This window comes from Asparagus officinalis, chromosome 5, assembly GCF_001876935.1.
Source record: "Asparagus officinalis chromosome 5, Aspof.V1, whole genome shotgun sequence".
NCBI classification, from domain to species: domain Eukaryota; kingdom Viridiplantae; phylum Streptophyta; class Magnoliopsida; order Asparagales; family Asparagaceae; genus Asparagus; species Asparagus officinalis.
This window is the reverse complement of record NC_033798.1, coordinates 3,986,093-4,006,292: the sequence shown is the minus strand read 5'-3', so window position 1 is coordinate 4,006,292 and position 20,200 is coordinate 3,986,093. Positions and strand designations below refer to the sequence as shown.

At 36.1% G+C, this 20,200-nt stretch overlaps 2 protein-coding genes across 3 annotated transcripts; both read left to right on the top strand.

Moving 5' to 3' along the window:
* Window positions 1,295-13,461, top strand: LOC109842731 (protein NPG1). Its single transcript, XM_020411600.1, has 5 exons — window positions 1,295-1,589; window positions 7,552-7,810; window positions 7,974-9,184; window positions 11,297-11,444; window positions 12,963-13,461. The coding sequence occupies exons 1-5, from the start codon at window positions 1,437-1,439 to the stop codon at window positions 13,280-13,282; spliced, it is 2,091 nt and encodes a 696-aa protein (XP_020267189.1). The 5' UTR covers window positions 1,295-1,436; the 3' UTR covers window positions 13,283-13,461.
* LOC109843846 (ADP-ribosylation factor 1) lies at window positions 15,771-20,116 on the top strand. 2 transcript variants are annotated; one of them, XM_020412808.1, is made up of 7 exons: window positions 15,771-15,854; window positions 16,364-16,521; window positions 17,993-18,063; window positions 19,131-19,250; window positions 19,391-19,509; window positions 19,607-19,688; window positions 19,825-20,116. In XM_020412808.1, exons 2-7 carry the CDS (start codon window positions 16,374-16,376, stop codon window positions 19,828-19,830), a joined length of 546 nt encoding a protein of 181 aa, XP_020268397.1. In that variant the 5' UTR covers window positions 15,771-15,854; window positions 16,364-16,373; the 3' UTR covers window positions 19,831-20,116. The 2 variants fall into 2 exon arrangements, with proteins under 2 accessions (XP_020268397.1, XP_020268398.1); XM_020412809.1 differs by having other exon boundaries at window positions 16,369-16,521; window positions 19,825-20,077.

Below are 20,200 nucleotides of genomic sequence, written 5' to 3'. Positions count from 1 at the left end.
ATAACCAATTATACTTGAATATTGGAGGAAACATCAGGCTAAGCAGCATATGGGAATACAATAGTAAGAAGCCTAAAATATAGCTCATCCTAAAATATAATAAATTAACCAGGCCATCCTAAAATATAGCTCATGCTATAAGTGAATTCTAAAAAGTAGTGTATAACTGTTTCCAGATAAAATCAGATAAATATATTCTAAGTTCTAAATAAAGTGTAATCAATCAACAGATCTAGGTGACATACATAGAAAGAAGCCTGCAGACAAGTACATATTTGGGGAACTATAAAAAAAAATATAGATCACGTAAGAAGGGAATTTAATAGAATGACTTCTGCATCAAGTACAGATCACCTTACTAACATTAACATATAGGATAGAACATAATTCGAATCAATTAACATACAATCTGTATGCATTTCCTTCTACAAGACCAGTTATGAGAATGCCCAACGAGGAATACATAGCTGGTAAATCTATTTTCTTTAAAAAATAGATTACATGTCTACTTCACTGATAAAACTAGTGATGCATACGGAAAATATATCTTAGGTTAAATTAACCCAAAACGTACATCAACTTGAAATCATACTAAAGATACAATATCATAACTCATACTAAAAAAACATTTGCAGTTATACAACCAGTTAGTTACCTCAAGTAAGCACAAAATGATTTAATGACATATTAAACCAAAGAATTGCATATCATACTGGACATAATCATAATTATTCGACGGAAGGCTTGATATATACTATGTAAATAAACAAAGGCCGAATGTATTATTACCTTGCAGAAGATGTACACCTAAAAAATCTATTACTACGAACCGATAATCACGAACAGGCTAGAGCCACTCGTGCTGATAACGTGTTGTAATATACTAAAGAAATGAAACAAGAGACAAGAGACAAGAGAAGAAGAGAAATTGTAATCTCTTATTCATATTCATCCATTTCCATACATCGTACAATTTATAGATACATGATGGAATACAAAAGGACATGAAATTAATAGTCCACATACAAAGTAATGTCCACATACATTTTGTCTTTTAGATTTTCACAAAATGTCACTTAGATTTCAACATAATTGACGTATTTTAATAATTTTTAACCCCACGAAATAATTCTCAACGGGCGTATCTCTCGTAAATCGTAATTCATACGACTGACAGTCACTGACTCAACGGGGACCCACGATTAAATTCGACGATTAAATTCGTTGAATCAACACCACATGCGTTGAAGGATCCGACCCGTTGCCAAGCATTAATTTCTCTCCCTCCACGACCCACGGATCTCGCGCGTTCCGGTCACCACCCTCCTCGAGTCCCGTCACCCCCCCTCGATCGAACCCCAGCTTAAAAAAAGAAGGAAAGACTCCGCCACAGATCGATCCTCTCGAAGATCGGATGATCGCAGGAGGAGGAAGCAATGGGGATCGAAGCGGATGCTGCCGTCGGCGAGAAGGTCCTCTCGATCAACGGGCTCTCGATGAAGGCCTCCGAGGTCGAGGCCAAGCTCGATGAGGGCGACATCCAAGAGGCCGAGTCCTCGCTTCGAGAGGGCCTCGCCCTCAATTTCGAGGTCTGCTACTCTTCTCTCGATTCCCTCGATTGTTTCTAGATTCTTGATGAAATCGCGAACGTTTTCGCCGCAGTGGGAGGTTGGAAACCTCAAATTTGTAGCTTATTACTACAGGGGGTTTTCAATGAATGTGGCTTGAGGAGCTAACTAAGCTCGGAAATACAGGATTCAATGTGAATGGATTCTTGCGCCATTGACCTAATTGGGGCTTATTTATTGGGCAGATTTTGGTTGTAGATCGAATGTGGCTTGTGAGAATAAGTATGTTGAGTTAGAGATTGATCAGCGGTTAGGAAGCTAGGGGAATATATATTTTCTTTGCTTGGCGAGCTAATTACGCATATATACAGATGTTTACTGCTTGCTTAATTTGCTATCAATAATCATAATCTTTTTTTCATTCACATGTTATAATTTACGAGGATACGCGATCTATCTTTTCTATCTTTAATAGTTACATTTTAAATTCTGTTGGTCAGCTGGAGATGCATGCGGATTCATTAAGTTGTGAGCGGATAGTCAATATGAGCATGGATTAGCAATTTAGGAAATGTGAAGGAAGATTTACTAGATACTGTCACATCATATCCCCATCTTAAAGAGTAGATGTTTCGTTAACTTCCTCGCACTAAAGCTTGGTATGTCCATCCCCGTAGCATGGACATGCATGCGTATTCACTCATGAGACACTTGTGTTGGAACTTCCAATTCTGTCCACTTTTCACTTGTCTTACATAAATATTATCCATAAAAGATTTCATGCATTATGCTACCTAGGGATGGGAAACATCTTGCTTACATTATTTAGTTTTAAAGCTTATTCTATGCATGGATGTAGTTTAGATGTTCATTAATGTACATATGATCCGTTCATGTTCAATCATGTTCATGAGTGTGTGCTCATGAGCATTGTCATGTTTGATATCCCTTTTCAGTAGTAGGTTAAATGACATCTCTGCTGTCTCATTCATGGATTGTTATTGTTCATCGATGGTGAACATGTTCGAGTAGAAATATGAAATAAATCGTACTCACAAAGAAAGAAAAAAAAATTAAATTTTCAAGTAAAAAAAGTCAACTTTTACACATCATCTCTAACTCTGAAGTTCTCACACACTCTTATTTACAACCAGAATGCAATAATTAAACCAAATCAAATCAAAATTACCTGAATAAGTCATTTGATAACAAAAATTTAACAAATCTGAATTATAGTAGCAACCATCATCTAATAATAAGAGCTAACAAATCAATGAACTTGATTCTTTTCTGGCAACACAAACTTTTAATAACCCATACAACTAAGATTAGTCTAGAATTAAGATAAACTTTGGGACTTTCTTAGGTGGCATTAGTGGATCCTCCGCAGTATACACTTAGTGGTACTCATTCGCCATCTAGAATATCGTCGTTACCGATCTTTTGAGTATCAACTCTCACCTATTGTGAAGTCAAAAAAAAAAAAAAAAAAAAAAAAAACTCCTTTACCCCACCTAGGCAATTCGTGCGGTCTGCATTTATAACCACGAACGATCTCGGGTGGGCCTCCACGCAGCGGAAACGAAACCGCCTTAGCCTTTCACACGTTCATTCACCTTTCACGCGTTCATTCACGTGGTGGTGGGTGGGCCCCCACATTCACACGTACATTTCGACTACGACAATAGGACCGGCATGCAACGAGAGCCATAGCGAGTCTTATGTATACATTGAATTTTTAGAGCATTTGACTTCACAACAAAAAAAAAAAAAAAAAAAAAAAAAAACTCCTTTACCCCATTGCACTCGAAGACTTGAAGAGAAGTAGAAGAGTCAATCATATCTTTGAACATTTCCGAAGAGCCAGGAGTCAACAAAAGTGCTAGTTTCTTCACAATTGTAGGATGCGATGAGAAGAAGTAGAACTAAAGAGTCTGTCCTTTTCACCCATTATTGCCTAATTTAGCACCGATTTACATGCTCTGCAGCAAATTATTACTTTTTGCAGCTTTAGATTTCAGTGAAATTACGTTTTCCTTTGCCGAATTATTCTTCTACTTCACTGGAACATTAAATACTTCTGTCTCTATGGTCCTTCCTGGTAAAAATTATGTCTTCACAGGCAAATTACCACGATGTGATGATTTACATAATGGAGAGGAGGAAAGGTGAAAGCCTAAGTTGTTGTTATCTGATGCTTGTTTATGTTAGTGAAATTTCACTTTCCACATTCAACGTTATGTGGTTCTTATTTTGAGCGCTTGTGTTCTCAAGATTTTATAAATGATTTATATTCAATACAGTCTTTCTTTCTCCAATTGTGCATTACGCCTTAAAGGTCCTTTCTTTTTACCTTTTTTTAACCTTGTGAAGTTTAACTGTGTCATTATGACAGAAATAAGGGCCGTGCAAGTGGCTATATTGGTGTTCTTTTATGTAGAGAGTTAAATATAGTGGTTTCTGAATGATCCCACTGTTAGTATAATGAGGATTCAAGCTTCGAGCGTGGGAATAACATACATATGGTATCTCCATTATTTCTAAAATTCATAGCTACTCTCTAAATTTCATATAAGGAAATCATCCGACTGTTACAAGAAATATTTGTCCAATAAACTGAGGTTTTTTGTGGTATATTCAGATTACAAGGTTCTGAGACAGGATTAGCCAAATCCCTCTACGACAAGTTTTCTAAAATCTATACAAAGCAAATCATTACAAGAATCTTTCTCCATCAAAAGAGGTCTTCCATGTGGTGCAATTTATTTTAGAAGGCTTGACGGAAGAATTGATCAAATCCCTTTACAGTTTGCTATCAATTTGGTGCCAGGTTTACCTTGGTGGGTTGTTGGCAAAGTTTCTTGTTAAATGCAAGCAAAAAGAGAAAATCTTGCAACATAGCCTAGATCTAGAACACTAATTGCTCCTCTTCCTTTTGTTCTTTGTAATATAATTTTTCTACGAGTGGATTGGGAGTTGATTTTGAAGGTTTGGGTATTAGATAGACCTTCATTTTAGTTTTTTTTGTTTGTCCTTAATTTTAATGTCACAAAGTGAAGGAGATGCTCCAGAACCTCTCCAAGATTGCAATGCATGTATACTGCTAGTATGTGTTTATTCTTTTCAGCAGTGTGATAAATGCCCAAATTGTTTTAATTATGATGATGTAAACTACAAATCAGAGTCTCAGCAATGAATATTTAGATGGGATTAGCTAAGCTATTGAGGTATAAATATAATGGTTGATAAACCATTCAGTGCAAATGTTACAAAGGTCATATGGATCTTCATGTCAGTGATGTCACAAACACCTCACCAGGTCCTATTCCCAAGTGTATGCGGCTTTACATCAGTTTGTCCATTTCACGAGTTTAGTTATCCACAAACCAAGTGTTACAGAAAAAGTTAAGTTTGTAGCTAGACAAGTATAATAGAGAGTAATGACTTTTAACTTATTCGCTAAAATATCTATCTATAAATAGGAACCCTCTCTAAGTAGCCCGTAAGCAGTAGTTGAAGATCAACCTGACCAATGAGCATTTCCTTCTGTTGATGAGGTCAGGAAGAAAAAGAAGCTCAAGAAACAAAGAATAATCAATTTGAATCTTGCAAATATTTTTTGAAAGCAATTGGTGGCCTGCATGTGAAAGTATCAACCACTTCTATTTCTTCTACTTAAATATAATAAAAAATACTCCTTCCATTAATAGATTTGTAACGGTCAAGTTCGTTAGTTTCCAAATTCTTGCAGTACCATGCAACTTCATTGATGAGGGTTTCACTTAAGTTTTATAGTTCACGTGTTAAGAACGTTATTTGGATATACAAGTGTGGGCTGGTCCCTGATACTGATAGGGGTGTCCCATTGTTGGAAACGTAAAAAATAGAAGTTGGCAGGATGGCACCTACACTCAGCTTTCCTTACTTTAGATCTAAAAAAATCTAATAGATAGGAGGCATATGAATTGTATTTTATTTTTTTGCCTAGTTTAGACTGCCTACAAATTATGAGCCATCTACCATTATAGACCTAGAACTCGCTAGATGTTAAGTTAATTAGGAATTTAATTTACCAATTAAAGACAATTTCGAGATCTTTGGCATTTTCTCTATAGAATTCTATTTATTCAAGCATATCGATTCTTCATATAGAGGGGATAAAAGGAATTATAAGAATAGAACCCATACCAATTTCCCCCAGTGTCTAATACTGACATCTAATCCCTTATGATGAATAGAATTAGGTGCTACAAGTTTATTTACTCTCGTTGAGGTATGGATATCCTCAAAGATTTCCATCAGTCCAACATATTACCTCCAACCCGACAGAAACGTAAATTAAGCATAGAAGGCCCTGATGACAAATAGGGAAAAGGTTTAAAAAAAGAAAAGAAAAACAAGATCAAATTTTCATGGTCCTTATCTGGTTGAGGGTTTACAGTACCACTTATGTGAAATTTGAATTGTGAGTCGCAGTTGGTCAATGAGATGGAAAGTTCATCAAGAGTGAGTGTTTAACCCAATGAGCTGGCATCTTAGCTGATACCTTTTCCATCTTACGACATAAGTTGTTAGTACTTTGTATTTAGGATATATGGACGACCAAAGCTTTCAAAAAGCTGTAATTCTGCTTCGAATTCTTTCAAAAAGCTGTAATTGTGATTCGAATAATCTTATTAAGGAAGTTAGTATGTTGTGAGCTTTATTTCTACAACAGGTTTTCTTAACAAAAAGAACAAAAGGTTATCTAGAGAGACGGAATATTTCAATTAATATGAGCTCTGGGAGTTATTGCTTTTCTGTAAAAATGTAAATACAAATTATGTCTGCACACACTATGAAAGTGCTAGAAATTTCACATAGCTAGTGATTTTGGAAGATGTTCTGCTGATACTGGTCTAAATGATTTGCAATTGGAGTTGATTTTTGAAAAATTGCTCTTAAAGGTGAAATAAGCGACAATGCTTATGCTTTATATCTGGCACTAACGCCTCGTTTGGTACGCGGGAATGGACATAAGTGAGAATGGAATGGAAGAAGGAATGAAATGGATTGTATGTGGGAATGGAATGGTCATTCCCATTTTCATGTTTGGGTACTTTTGTAGAATGAGGCTAGAATGAAAATCTCGTTCCCATTCCCATGTTTGGTATCACTTGTCCACAAGTGAGAATGGAATCACATTTTCTAATAATGTCCTTACAACAACATATATTTTTAATAAGATAAAAATAAACATTAATGATAATAACTAAATAATTTTATTTATGAATATGTTATACTAATTTCTGTGCATGTTATACTATTGCGCATGTTATCTCTCAAGTGTATGTTCTATTTATATTTTTTAAACAATACTCACTATTTCTTAGTCTTAAAAAATTAAAGAAAAATAAATAAAAGATTATCGCATCATTCATAGGTCCAAAAAAATATAAAGAATGATATCCACAGTTGATGCATATTGCATATGAAAAGGATGTCAGAATTACTAATGTGGAAATCAGTTGATTAATAGGGGTATAATTAAAAAATAAATAACTGATTTGATTCTCTCTTGAATGGGAATGACCATTCCCTATCTTCTCATTTGGAATGCCCATTCCCACAAAAAGTGAGAATGATCATTCCCTGGGAATGGTCATTCCAACATCTAAAAAGTTGGTTTGTTTGGTATGAAGGAATGGGAAGTGAGAATGCCATTCCATTCCACCCCATTCCCGCCTACCAAACGAGGCCTAAATGCTCAATCTGTGAACAGCCTTCATTATTGATTACGTGTCAACTGTGATTTGATACTTGTTGTGGAAAGATTATATAGTATGTTTCTATTTGTTTTAGATCTGCCTTTTCTCAGTTCCTGTCCAGTTTACTTTTAATATTCAATGTATTTTCTTTAAGGATCCTCTATCTCATTTTTTAGAGGCCAGCCTGTCCAGAAACTTACAATCTGTTTTAACATTTATTCCATTAACTGTAACAGGAAGCGAGAGCCCTCCTTGGAAGGCTCGAGTACCAGAGAGGTAATGTGGAAGCTGCCCTTCGAGTATTTGATGGGATAGACCTCCAGGCTGCTATACAACGTTTGCAACCGTCTCCTGAAAAGCCGCCTCCTTCAAGGAGGAGCCGGTCACGAAGTGAATCTTTAACTTCTATTTCCCAGTCCCAACATGCTGCTGGCCTTGTTCTTGAAGCCATATATTTGAAGGCTGTGTCTCTTCAGAAACTTGGCAAGATCACTGGTGAATGTCTCTACATCTTATACCTTAATAGCATATTCTTTAGTGATGTTTGATACTGTTTCTACATTGTTGTTTAATTTTTTTGCTGGCCATATAGCATATCAGTTCTTTCTTGCTACCAGGAAATTTTAGTCACTAAAAACTGATGCTACGGTTGTTTCAGAGGCCGCTCAAGAATGTAAAAGTGTCCTTGATGCTGTGGAGAAGATGTTTCAAAATGGCATACCAGATGCTACTACGGACAGTAAGCTACAGGATACAGTTACAAAGGCTGTAGAATTCCTTCCAGAACTCTGGAAACAAGCTGGCAAGTTTCAGGAAGCTCTAACTTCATACAGACGTGCTCTTCTCAGTCACTGGAATTTAGATAATGACTGCTGTGCAAGGATACAGAAAAGGTTTGCTGTGCTTTTGTTGCATGGTGGCATTGAAGCTGGCTCCCCCAGTCTCGCTGCACAAACTGATGGTGCCTTTGTTCCAAAGAACAACTTAGAAGAGGCTATCCTACTTCTCATGATATTGTTAAGGAAATGGCAGCTTGGTAAGATCCAATGGGATCCTTCAGTGATGGAGCATTTAACCTTTGCATTGTCTCTATGTGGCCAGACTTCTACATTGGCAAGGCACTTTGAAGAACTCCTGCCTGGAACTTTTCCTCGTTATGATAGATGGAACAGTTTGGCTCTCTGTTACCGTGGAGCTGGACAGGACATAGATGCCTTAAATCTGCTGAGGAAATCCCTAAGCAAACTTGAAAGTCCAGATGATATTATGGCATTGCTGCTCGCTGCTAAGATCTGTAGTGAAGATTGCTTTCTTGCCTCCGAGGGAGTGGAGTATGCCAGGAGGGCTTTGTCAAATTGTCAAGCAGCTGATGAGCATCTAAAGAGTGTCTCTCTCCATCTTTTAGGTCTTTGCTTGGGAAAACAAGCTAAAGCTGCTTCGTCAGATCAGGAAAGATCTCGCCTCAAAGCTGACGCTTTGAAATCGCTAGACAAGGCAATCACTCTTGATCGGCACAATCCAGATCTAATTTTTGACCTAGGCCTTGAATATGCTGAAAATCGCAATACAAATGCTGCACTACGATGTGCTAAAGAGTTCATTGATGCGACAGGTGGATCAGTTTCGAAAGGTTGGAGACTGCTTGCTTTAGTGTTGTCAGCTCAGCAACGGTATTCAGAGGCCCAAGTGGTCATCGATGCAGCTTTAGATGAGACTGCAAAGTGGGAGCAGGGAGAATTGCTCAGAATAAAAGCAAAACTAAAAGTTGCCCAGTCATCGCCAATGGATGCAGTAGAGGCATATCGTTTGTTGCTTGCTCTTGTCCAAGCCAGAAGAAAGACCTTTGGATCTCAAAGGAGTATTCCTCAGGTTTGCTTTTTTACATATGTTTTAAGAATCTTTTGCTTTGGGAGAGTGCTAGGGTCATAGTTAATGCAGTTGTAAAGGATAGAAACTAAGTATAAAGTTATAAGCAGATAAGATATAATCAAGTATGTCATCATCTTATGATGTCTGTTGGAATCCTTTCCCTTAGAGGAGGGGAGCTATGTTGTGACTTGTGATACTTGGTTAGTTATGCCACAGGAATGTTTTTTATTTTGTAATTCTTTTTATTTATTTGTAATGCTCTATGATAAAAAGATTGTAGAAAAGGGTAGCAAAGTGGAGAGGATTCAAGGAGTTGTGATCTTGAGCATCTATTAGGAAGCCAAACAATGTTCTTTTTTCTTACCGTTAATTTATCACAACATGCATAATTTACTTGTGAATTCTCTGTCAAAGTATTTCATTCCATGCATCTGAAAAATATGACTTCTATATTACTAATTAGAAGAAGTTATAAAATTATAATTAAGGGGGTAAAAGTGTGCGAGAGGTAAGCCCAAGAGAACTTGGTTGGAGTCAATTAAGAAGGAGATGCAGGACTTTTTAATAGAGAACTGAATGGAAGAAATAAGAATCATATTCATGTAGCCGATCTCTGAAATTTGGGATAAAGGCTTTGTCATTCGTATTAATTTCTGGTACACCCTCACTCTAAAACATGCGCGCGCAAGCGCGCGCACACATACACAAGTACCAATCTCACCTTTTTACTTTTATCAGTTCGATTATTGATCTTTCCTATCTCCCTTCATTAGAAAGTTTCTTCTTATTATACCTTCCTCTTCCAAAATTTTATGGGAAGGTCACATGTCACTTTTGAAATTCGTAAGCTTCAACTGTATTGGACAAATTACATGACCACCAAAGCAGCATGTTTGTATAAAAACATTCAAACGGGTGCTCTGTGCACCTTTATTTAATTGATATGCATAAAGTATGATCTACTATTCCTTTCTTTCCTTTTTGGTGGAAAGCCTATCACACTAATAAGTCTATTTTTACTTTCTACGTTTTTCTGGGTACAAAGAGAATCCAAATTCAAATACTTGTGCGTGCTTACATGCTTGTGTTCTTGTGCGTGCTTTAGTATATCTATATTCTCAAACACTTGCAACCACGTTATCACGTATCATCTTTCATAGAAATGCTGCACTTATACTTTGCTTGCGCCTGTGTAGTAAACTAGAGAATGGTATTATGTATATGAAGCATGATCCAAAAAAGCAAATCTTAAGCCTTTTGTGTCCCAGCCACTAGGAAGTTCACAGAAATGTTCCCTTCTCTCACACCCAAAGACACATTAAAGAGCTGAAAGAAATGACCTTGTACACCGAAGCTTTTCCGAACAATTTTCTTTATGTTGCAGCGTTTGTTGTCCGTTAAATTAAGTTGATCTACTACCTATAGTTATTTCTAAAGTGCTGTTTCCATTAATATTCAGTGCTATATTGTGAACTCTTAGTCAAATTCATTTCTTCATTGAATCAAATCTAGCTGTGGAGTTCAATGTTGAAAATATGGGGTTTTTTGTGACTCTAAGTTGCTTTTTACCCTACATTTTCATTGTCAGTATTTCATGTAAACACTTCCATATTGCTTTCCCTTTTGCGCCAATATCCTTTGTATCTTGCAACTGCTTTCTTTTTGTTTCCTTTTCTTTCTTTTCTTCTGTTTTCCCATTGTTTCTAATTTTGTTGCTGTAACAAAAGTATCGGAGCATTTCTTTCCTAGTATGTTATTTACAGCAGTTCCCTACTTACTGTCACTATGTTGGATCTTGGTAGTCATTTAAGGTTCCTTTGTGCCTGACAGAACTAGCATTTCTTATCTTTTCTGTCTCTAGACTTCCTGATCCAAATATTGTACTTTGCTAGAGAAAGCTTCTTCAAAATTTTGGTTGAGTTAATAATAGCTATTAAGAATTGGTGCCATGCTTATAAAGTCATTTTTGCTGTTTCCTATCGAAATATTCATGCTATTAAGGAAGGTGAATGATGCTAAGTATAGAATGTTCTGGACTCATGCAAGTCCCATCACCCAATATCTTGATAAGCGGGCATTTGCTTACTACATGTACATTTTCTCTTATGTTAGGTCGATGATGACAAATTCAGAGAATTTGAAGTCTGGCAAGGCCTTGCAAGTTTGTACTCCAGCCTTTCTTATTGGAAAGATGCAGAGATATGTTTGGATAAAGCTAGGGCGCTGAAGCCATATTCTGCTGCTACTCAGCATACTGAAGGTAAAGGACAAGTTTTATTTATTCATATTTATTCATTCATTAAATGGTTTCCTTTTAAGTTTACTGGATGGAAGATGGTAATTATTTCCTTCAACGTTTATAATATGTTTTAAGATTGTTGTGTCGTGACTCTTGGCCCTCGACTAGGCTTACAGAAGAAAAGGATTAATATAGCAATCCCAAATATTTTCGATAGTGTTTATCGTTCATGTTACATTGTCACATCTATATAGCATCAGAAGCGATCCTTGATGGCTAACGTTAGTGCTTCTTACATGATATATACCTTAGTTGTGCATGTCTTTGTTAATTTTTTAATTGACTGTAGCAACTGAAAGCCTTGTTATTTTAGAAAATAAATTTAAGTTGAAAAATGGAAGATTGGTGGTTCCAGATAAATTGATTCGTACCAGATTGACTTCTTTTTTTTCGTTAGAATTATAGTTAGCACTGCGTGCAAGTGTTCCCATCTTTCAGTGCGATACCACATACTCAACTTTCATTATCTTGTAGCATCCTTTCTGTTTGGTTCGAAAATAGTATACTCATGTTTTTTCAGTCTGAAGAGCATCTCATTTGAACTGTTCTTTTGATTTTCAGTAATTGCTCCATTCTTATCCTTGATGCAGTACCACCATCACATTTAAATTTTTTTTAATATTGAATGTATCACACTGTACCCTTTGACTTTCACTTTACGATTTTTATTTGTCTTTCCTTAGTCTTGTGAATCTAACTAGCATCTTGCTTATAATGAAGTCTTGTGAATCTAACTAGCATCTTGCTTATAATGAAGTCTTGTGAATCTAACTAGCATCTTGCTTATAATGAAGTCTTGTGAATCTAACTAGCATCTTGCTTATAATCAAACAACTGTTTCAGTGATAACATGAGAAGGCCAAACTATGAACCTACTATATACCTAAAAAACTAAGTAACAGAAGAGACAGGAACATAAACGCATTTCTTAAATTACCTACACTGCGTGAAAAGTGCGAAGTTGTGTTGAGCATTGAGTATTATAATTTTGTACCCAAGGGGAGCGTCCTTTTCATAGACAGAAACTTGGGACTCATGTAGCGGTACATTTTCTTTTAAAAAGTACGATGTTTTAAACACGGAGCCAGTCGGGTTTAAACCCAGGTTAAAGTCTCTTCCACTATATCAAAACTCCATGGTTGTAATGAGGGTTCAGGTTGTGATGAGGGTTCAGAGTTGTAATTCTATGAAAACACGCATACTCATAAACATAGAACTAGAGCTTGACCTAAATAGAGATAGAGGTAGGCCTAAAAGAACTTGGCCGGAAGCATTTAAGAAGGATATGTTAATAGTTAACTTGATGGAGGAGATGACCCAAAGTAGAACTGAATCGAAGATTAGTATTCATGTAGCTGATCCTAACAATTTGGATAAAGGCTTAGCAGTATTAGAAGTAGTAGTAGTTGTTGTACATGTGATAGTCACATTTTTCTTTCATCCCTGTTGAAATCCCTACATTTGCCCTTTGATCACCAGGTGTTATACACGAAGCTCGTGGGGACATCAAACAAGCACTTCTCGCTTACAACAATTCCCTATCAATGGAGCTCGACTATGTCCCTTGCAAAGTCTCAATCGGCGCCCTTTTATGGAAAATGGGATCGAAATCCCTTCCAGTAGGTAGAGGATTCTTATCTGATGCTCTAAGGCTCGAACCCACAAACAGAATGGCCTGGTATCACTTAGGAATGATTCATAGAGACGAGGGAAGATTGGCCGACGCTGCTGACTGCTTCCAGGCTGCTTCCATGCTGGAAGAGTCCAATCCTGTAGAGAGTTTTAGTTCAATTTCATGAGAATTTTACTTTTTGTTAGATAAATCATTGATCATTACATATATGTGAGTGAGCGGGTTTAAATGTAAATTGTATTAAATTTCTTTTTTGCCAATTTGTTATAGTTGCTTTGTTGTTGTGATGGGTAAAATATCTTCATGGTTTTAGTGAGAATGGAAGTGGTCTGGTCTTTAAGTGGATTTGAAAATGTTTGTTGTCCTATTAAATTAACGTACTCTGCAGTAGGTGACATTGCTTTTTCCTGATCTTAATATTTTGAACAATTTTTAAAAACCGGCTGATTTTTTTTTTTTCAAAATCGACTGTTTTTTTTATTTATCAAAATCGACCCGATTTTGTGATTAGCAGGCTAATCACTATCCTAAATAGTTGGGGTTGGCAACCCCGACTATTTAGGATAGTGATTAACCTGCTAATCACCCTTTAATTAGGGTTTAACACCCTCCTAAATAGTCGGGGTTGGCAATCCCGACTATTTAGGATAATGATTAACCTGCTAATCACAAAACCGGGTCGATTTTGATAAATAAAAAAAAAACGGTCGATTTTGAAAAAAAAAAAAAAATCGGTCGGTTTTGAAAAATTGTTCTAATATTTTTATTGTTGGTCTTGTGTTATGTAATTTCTCGTTCTATTACTGCTTCAAAGCTGCAGCAGCGTTAGCTTGCAGACCACTGCAAAGTATAAAGTTTGAGCTCAGTGACGCACTCAAGAGGATCCAAAATTTTTTTCAGAAGGATTTTTGTGTCAGTCATTTCTCACTGCGTATAAGGAGTGGGTTTAAGTGTAAATTGTATTTAAATAGATTAGTATAATGCACGTGCGTTGTATATGAACAAGTTGTTTTGTGTTATGATAAAATAAAATTGAGCTCATATTCATCTTAGTATATGTTAAGTTTGAATTATTCGCAGCATTTTATTCATAATTTATAGCATTTTATTCATAATCTTCTCAAAATATGATACTATGCTACAATATTGTTTCCCCACAATGAATTGTAAAATAGTTATAACTGGCAGAAGCTTAAATTCACATTGATGTTTGTGTTTTATGAAATTTTTGGCATGAATTCTATAGTCTATTGTAAAAATCAACTTGCACTATATTATAGATGGCAAATAAACTATTTGAAGTACTTGGCTTAATAAGTATTATTACGTTAAGAGGCACGTGAAGAGATAGTAAATTCAAAAAAATAAATTAATTAAAGTAAAGTTAGATTAATCAAATTTGAGAGGACTAAAAAAGAGTAATAAAAGATTTTAATACACAGCTCTCTTTTATACGTAGAATATAGATTACTCGCGTGCGTGGGTAATGTTAACTTAGCCGTTACTTGTCGTCATGATTAGCGATTCTTTTCAACGTTTGAGCGAGAATGAAATTATTTTCAAAGAATACTCAGAAATGTTTGTTTCCATTATCTTTTACAGTCCCTCAATTGTTCTTTAATTTTAACTAGGTCCTTACACGATTGATATTTCAATGAGTCCCCAAGTCTTTAATCTATATCAAAAAGGACCCTGCTAGTATTTCATGGCGACTGCAAATATTCATAGGCGGTGACCACTGACCGATGATTGGCATAGACGATCGGAGATGGCCAGAGGTGGTGACAGTCGGATGGTTGGCATAGACAATCGGAGATGGCCAGAGGTGGTGACAGTCAATCGTCGGATATCGCCCAAGGTCTCTAGACATGGCAAGGATTAACAGCGTTCCTAAGTTTATAAGGGGGGTCAAGATAATTATTCAAACTGGAGAGGATATAACTAAAGGGATTTGAGGGACTTGTTAAAAATATACCTCTTTTAGCGGACTAATTTAAACTTAACAAAAAGTGGGCAGTCCTAGAAGCAAAAGCCCTATTTAGGATTTGGACAAAATTTCAAAACCAATCCTTTTGCAAAAATATTCCACCAAAACGACATGTTTCAACTTTAATTACCAAAACCGACCCAATTTCAGCCCTGAGGCTGAAAGTAGGTCAGTTTTGATAATTAAAGTTAAAACATGTTTTAAAAATAAGTTTTAAAAAAGGTTTGTTTTGAAAATTTGTCATTTAGGATTTATTTTCTATTGTTACCCACAAACACACACACATAAATATGTTAATTGCGAACAAACTCTCTGTAGCATCAGTCAATCGCAAAAGAGGTTCTATATAGTTTTTACTTATTATGAATAGGCCCATGAATGTTTCTTACTCTTAAAATCATTAAAAATATTTGAGGAGGCAATTACGCCCATTATAGTTCTATGGGCGAGGATAGACACTCAATTGCTCTTTTTTTTATATTTTACTTTTAAGAGAGTAAAAAAAGTTCATTCGGCGCTGTGTCCGCACTTGGGCAACGCTAAGAGAGTCTATTCGCAATAAGTAGAACTATAAATGGTCTATTCACAACAAGTAGAACTACATAGGATCCCTTTGTAATTGACTGATGCAAAGGGGGTCTGTTTGCAATTAACCCTTGTATATGTATATATAAACTAAATAAATACCCCTTCATTTAATTACCCCAGGGAGATCACGGCATCTTCTCTCTCGCTATTTTCCCCCAAATTCGTAAGTCATTTCTTTCTCCATTCTCTGTAGATCTAGATTTGTTGATCTAAATTTGATTATATAATTACATCGCTTAATTAGGGTTTCCTATTCTCTCTTCAAGAACGAGATCAGAAGCGTACAATTCTGTATATTTTTCAAGGTTTTCCGTCAAATTCTTCTCCACGAATTGATTAGGGATCTAAGATTTGATTACTTTCTCGCTTGATTTCATGCATCTTGATTTCTAATTATATAAAAAGAAAAACTTTTTCACACATTGGGCTAGGAATTCATTTCGTACGGCTAGATCTAGTTAGTTTTCATAGTATTAGGGTATCTAATCTATATTAAATACCAATTTATTTGTATTAGGGTATCTAATCAAAATTTGACTAATTTGGTTAAGATATCGGCTATGCTACACTTGTGATCCTTGGAAAATAATTGGTCTAATTATCAGTTTAATCAACTTTATTGTTGAATCTTTTATTTCGGATAATTTTAGTCTGTTTGCATGTGATTGAAAGATTAGGGAAGATGGGGCTGTCCTTTGGTAAGCTTTTCAGCCGTCTGTTTGCGAAGAAAGAGATGCGGATTCTGATGGTGGGTCTCGATGCTGCGGGTAAGACTACCATTCTGTACAAGTTGAAGCTGGGAGAAATTGTCACGACCATCCCTACTATCGGTACGTATTCCAGGATAAGATGAGTGGGAGTGCGATTACATTGTTTTAGTTAATCATGATAATACACTGCCCTGGTCTAGTTCAATATTTAGGCCAACGTTCTAAAATGATCTATGCCGTTTTTATTCAGTGAGAGAGTTGAGTGTAATCTGTCAGAGTTTCAAGTTCCTCCGGGTTAATTTCGTTTGATTCCGTGCCAATGTTAATCACATATTGCTTCATGAATGTTGTGGAATCTTGATCCTTAGCTTGTGATGAGCCAAAACTTATGGTTATGATGCTAATGTAGCTGATGGCTTGTTATCCGATGGTTGAGGGAGGACTGAATTTCTCATCATATGAGATACCAAATAAAATTATTTTATGGTGTAATGCTACTTTTTTTTATATTGTACATGGAAATGATACATGGAAATGATATGTTTCACAATAATTTGAAAGAAAAGAAATTTTTAATTCAAGAATGAAGATATAGCCTTTTGACTTGGCATGCCTTTTTCAACAACCTTGACACTGTAATCTTTAAACGTTTTGTCTTTACTTCGAATTTATGCATTACTACATTGACTGTTTCTCAAGTCAGTTTTTTAAGGCTACTTACTTCCTCCTGCTAGATAATATAGATGGTACTTACCACTATAAATTTAGTTATCATTTTTTCAACTTTTAGCCCCTGGCATTTATCCTTTGTTGTTTTCCCCCATAAGTGTTGCAAATAAACTTCGCATGCACTAGAATAGCTTGATGTACACTGTTGGCCTGTATGGTACAATGTTGGTTTCCTTGGTGTTTGTTGCATTTTCAAGTGGTACAATGTTGGTTTTATAAGTGTTTGTTGCATTTTTATGTGATTAATGAATCGAGCTAAATGTAGCTACCTAAGTGCCTTTGCAAATTTCTTTTTGCTGTAAATGAAAATGAGTTACACTAAATGCATTGAGTATTTTTGGTTTCTGCTTAAGTGTCTTGCTATTACACAATACACATAGGGGCATTTGAAGCATCCTATATCCCAAAGTAAGAATATGTGAGATGAGCTATTGTATTATTAAGGAAATCTAAAAAGGTTTGTGCTCTCTACTCTCATTCAGTTCTTCTAGTTGGATTCTATCGAGTGGTGAATTATTTTTAGCACCTATAATAGTGGAGTCTTTAGAGTGTTGACTTTTGTGTCCCCAATCTTTAGGGGACGCTGTTTTCTCTCCTTAAGGGTGGTGAGCCGAATTACTAAAAAAAGTATCTGCAAGTGTCTTACTTTATTGACCATCCTTGTTACCCCTTTCTATCCATTGCCATAGAGTAGGACCTCTAAATCCAACTATTCTTTTGAAGGAAAACATTTGTATAAAAATTTAATGTAGAAGTGTTACGTGATCAAGTGATTTCCGTGCGGGAAACAACTTTATTATTCGTTTTCATTGTTAAAAAGATTCTCCAACTTCTACTGAGATTGATTTCATGTATTTGTCAGGATTCAATGTAGAGACAGTGGAGTACAAGAACATCAGTTTCACTGTCTGGGATGTTGGTGGTCAGGACAAGGTATGCACATCCTTCATATTTATGAAATTAGAATCCAATCTGCTTTCTTCAGTGAATTCAAAGAAAATCCAATTTTCTCAATTTGATCATAAAGTTGAATACAAGATTCTTCTTTATGTCTTCAGCTAGCATGACCTTTGTATGTCCCTTTCTAGGTTGCAGTCTTTTGTAAAGTTAGTTAAGTTTGACATAGCTATAAACTGTGAAGGAAACGACTTTTGAAAAGAATTATATCGATATCTTCAGAATGTACGTGTATTTGACTCTTAGGTATATCTACCGTATCATTCATCAATCTCATATAAAGAACCTAAAATATTATCAAACTGATCTAGAAAATAGTAGATTTTATCTCATATGTATTGTCAAGTGGATAACAGTTGTCAAGTTTGTAGGTGTCATAAACATGTATTGCGTTTGTTTGCTGGATATAGCAATTTCTGGTGGGGATAAGTGCCTATCATGGAAAAGGATACAATGACAATGGTTCACAATCATCCGCCTGATCCCCCCTAAGTTTTTCCTTACTTTGTAACTAGGGTAAATTGCCGCATAAGCCCCCTCATCTATACCTTTCTCCCTCAAGTCATGTACTAGCACTTAACACCCCTAACATGACATTTTTAAAAAGAAAAGTTGCAAGTAGTACCCCTTTTTCTCATGAATGGAGGGTGGTAAGTGGTAATAAATGATTTGAGGGGACTAAAGGTATAGAGGAGGGGGTAATGTGCAATTTACCTTTCCAACTAACCTTTCATAGTTATTTCTAGTTCTAGCTCTTGTCCCCTGGAAATTACATGCCATGTCTTATATGTAACATCAACATTCTCATATACAATAATTTTAGTGTTGGCTTGCTGGTGGTTTATATTTATTCCTCATTATAGCTCCTATCATCTGGGAACACACATAAAACTCAAATCCCTCCCCTCCCAATCCTTCCACCTTAGGAGGGCTAGGCAAGTGATGAAATTTGCTTCTTTTTAACCCTCCTTGCCCTTCCTCCTTGTATACAAATTTGTTCTGATATTTGCGGTAATTTTATCATTGGCTCACTGGTATATCAGATCCGTCCATTATGGAGACACTACTTCCAGAACACCCAGGGCCTCATTTTCGTTGTTGACAGCAATGACAGAGATCGTGCTATTGAGGCGAGAGATGAACTTCACAGGATGTTAAATGAGGTAACCCTAACTTCCTTGTTCAGTTCTATAAAGTGCACGATCTCCTTAAAATGAGCTTTGTTCTTATATAATCAGCGTTCCTCAGAATGCGCAACCTCAGGAGGGACCCTTTGATTATAAAACTTGTTTTCTTTGTGCAGGATGAGCTGAGAGATGCTGTTTTGCTTGTCTTTGCAAACAAACAAGATCTTCCTAATGCGATGAATGCAGCTGAAATTACGGACAAGCTGGGGCTGCACTCTCTTCGCCAACGCCACTGGTTAGTCATTTTTTATCTGTCTGCTTTATCGTGATCCTATTGTCGACAGAATGGTAAAATAATCATAATCATCAATTTATCCAATTTGTTCTTTCAGGTACATACAGAGTACATGTGCCACATCTGGAGAAGGGCTCTACGAGGGTCTCGATTGGCTCTCAAACAACATCGCTAACAAGGTCTCACTACTTATCCATTAGCCAACCGTAACGATTGAAACAACTTTTATCGATACTGCTTATCCATTAGCCAACCACACCAATTGAAACGACTTTCATCGATATACTGATAAATGGTCTCTTTGTTTATTTGCAGGCTTAGTAGATGTCCTGAGGATGATGAGTTTGGAGTTTCGTGCCAGAGTAGAAAGTTACCGCTTAGCTAATTCGATTTATAATATATGTGCTGTTTTCAAATATGCTTATGAGTTCTGAATTATGGAGCTTGGAGTTTGATGTAGTATGCCCAGAATAAAGTGGAACTTGTCATTTCTCACTTTGCTTTTAGGTGGTGTTGCCATTCTTTATCTTTATACTCTAAAATCACATTCATCGAATTTACCAGGTTACGTTCCGTTGATTAATTATGTCGTGATTTCTTGGCCTTACTTTGTGCTGCTTATTATAATGTGAATTTGTCTTTTTTGCCGATAGAATATTGATGGGTTGAAATAATGTGCTGAGTTGAAAAG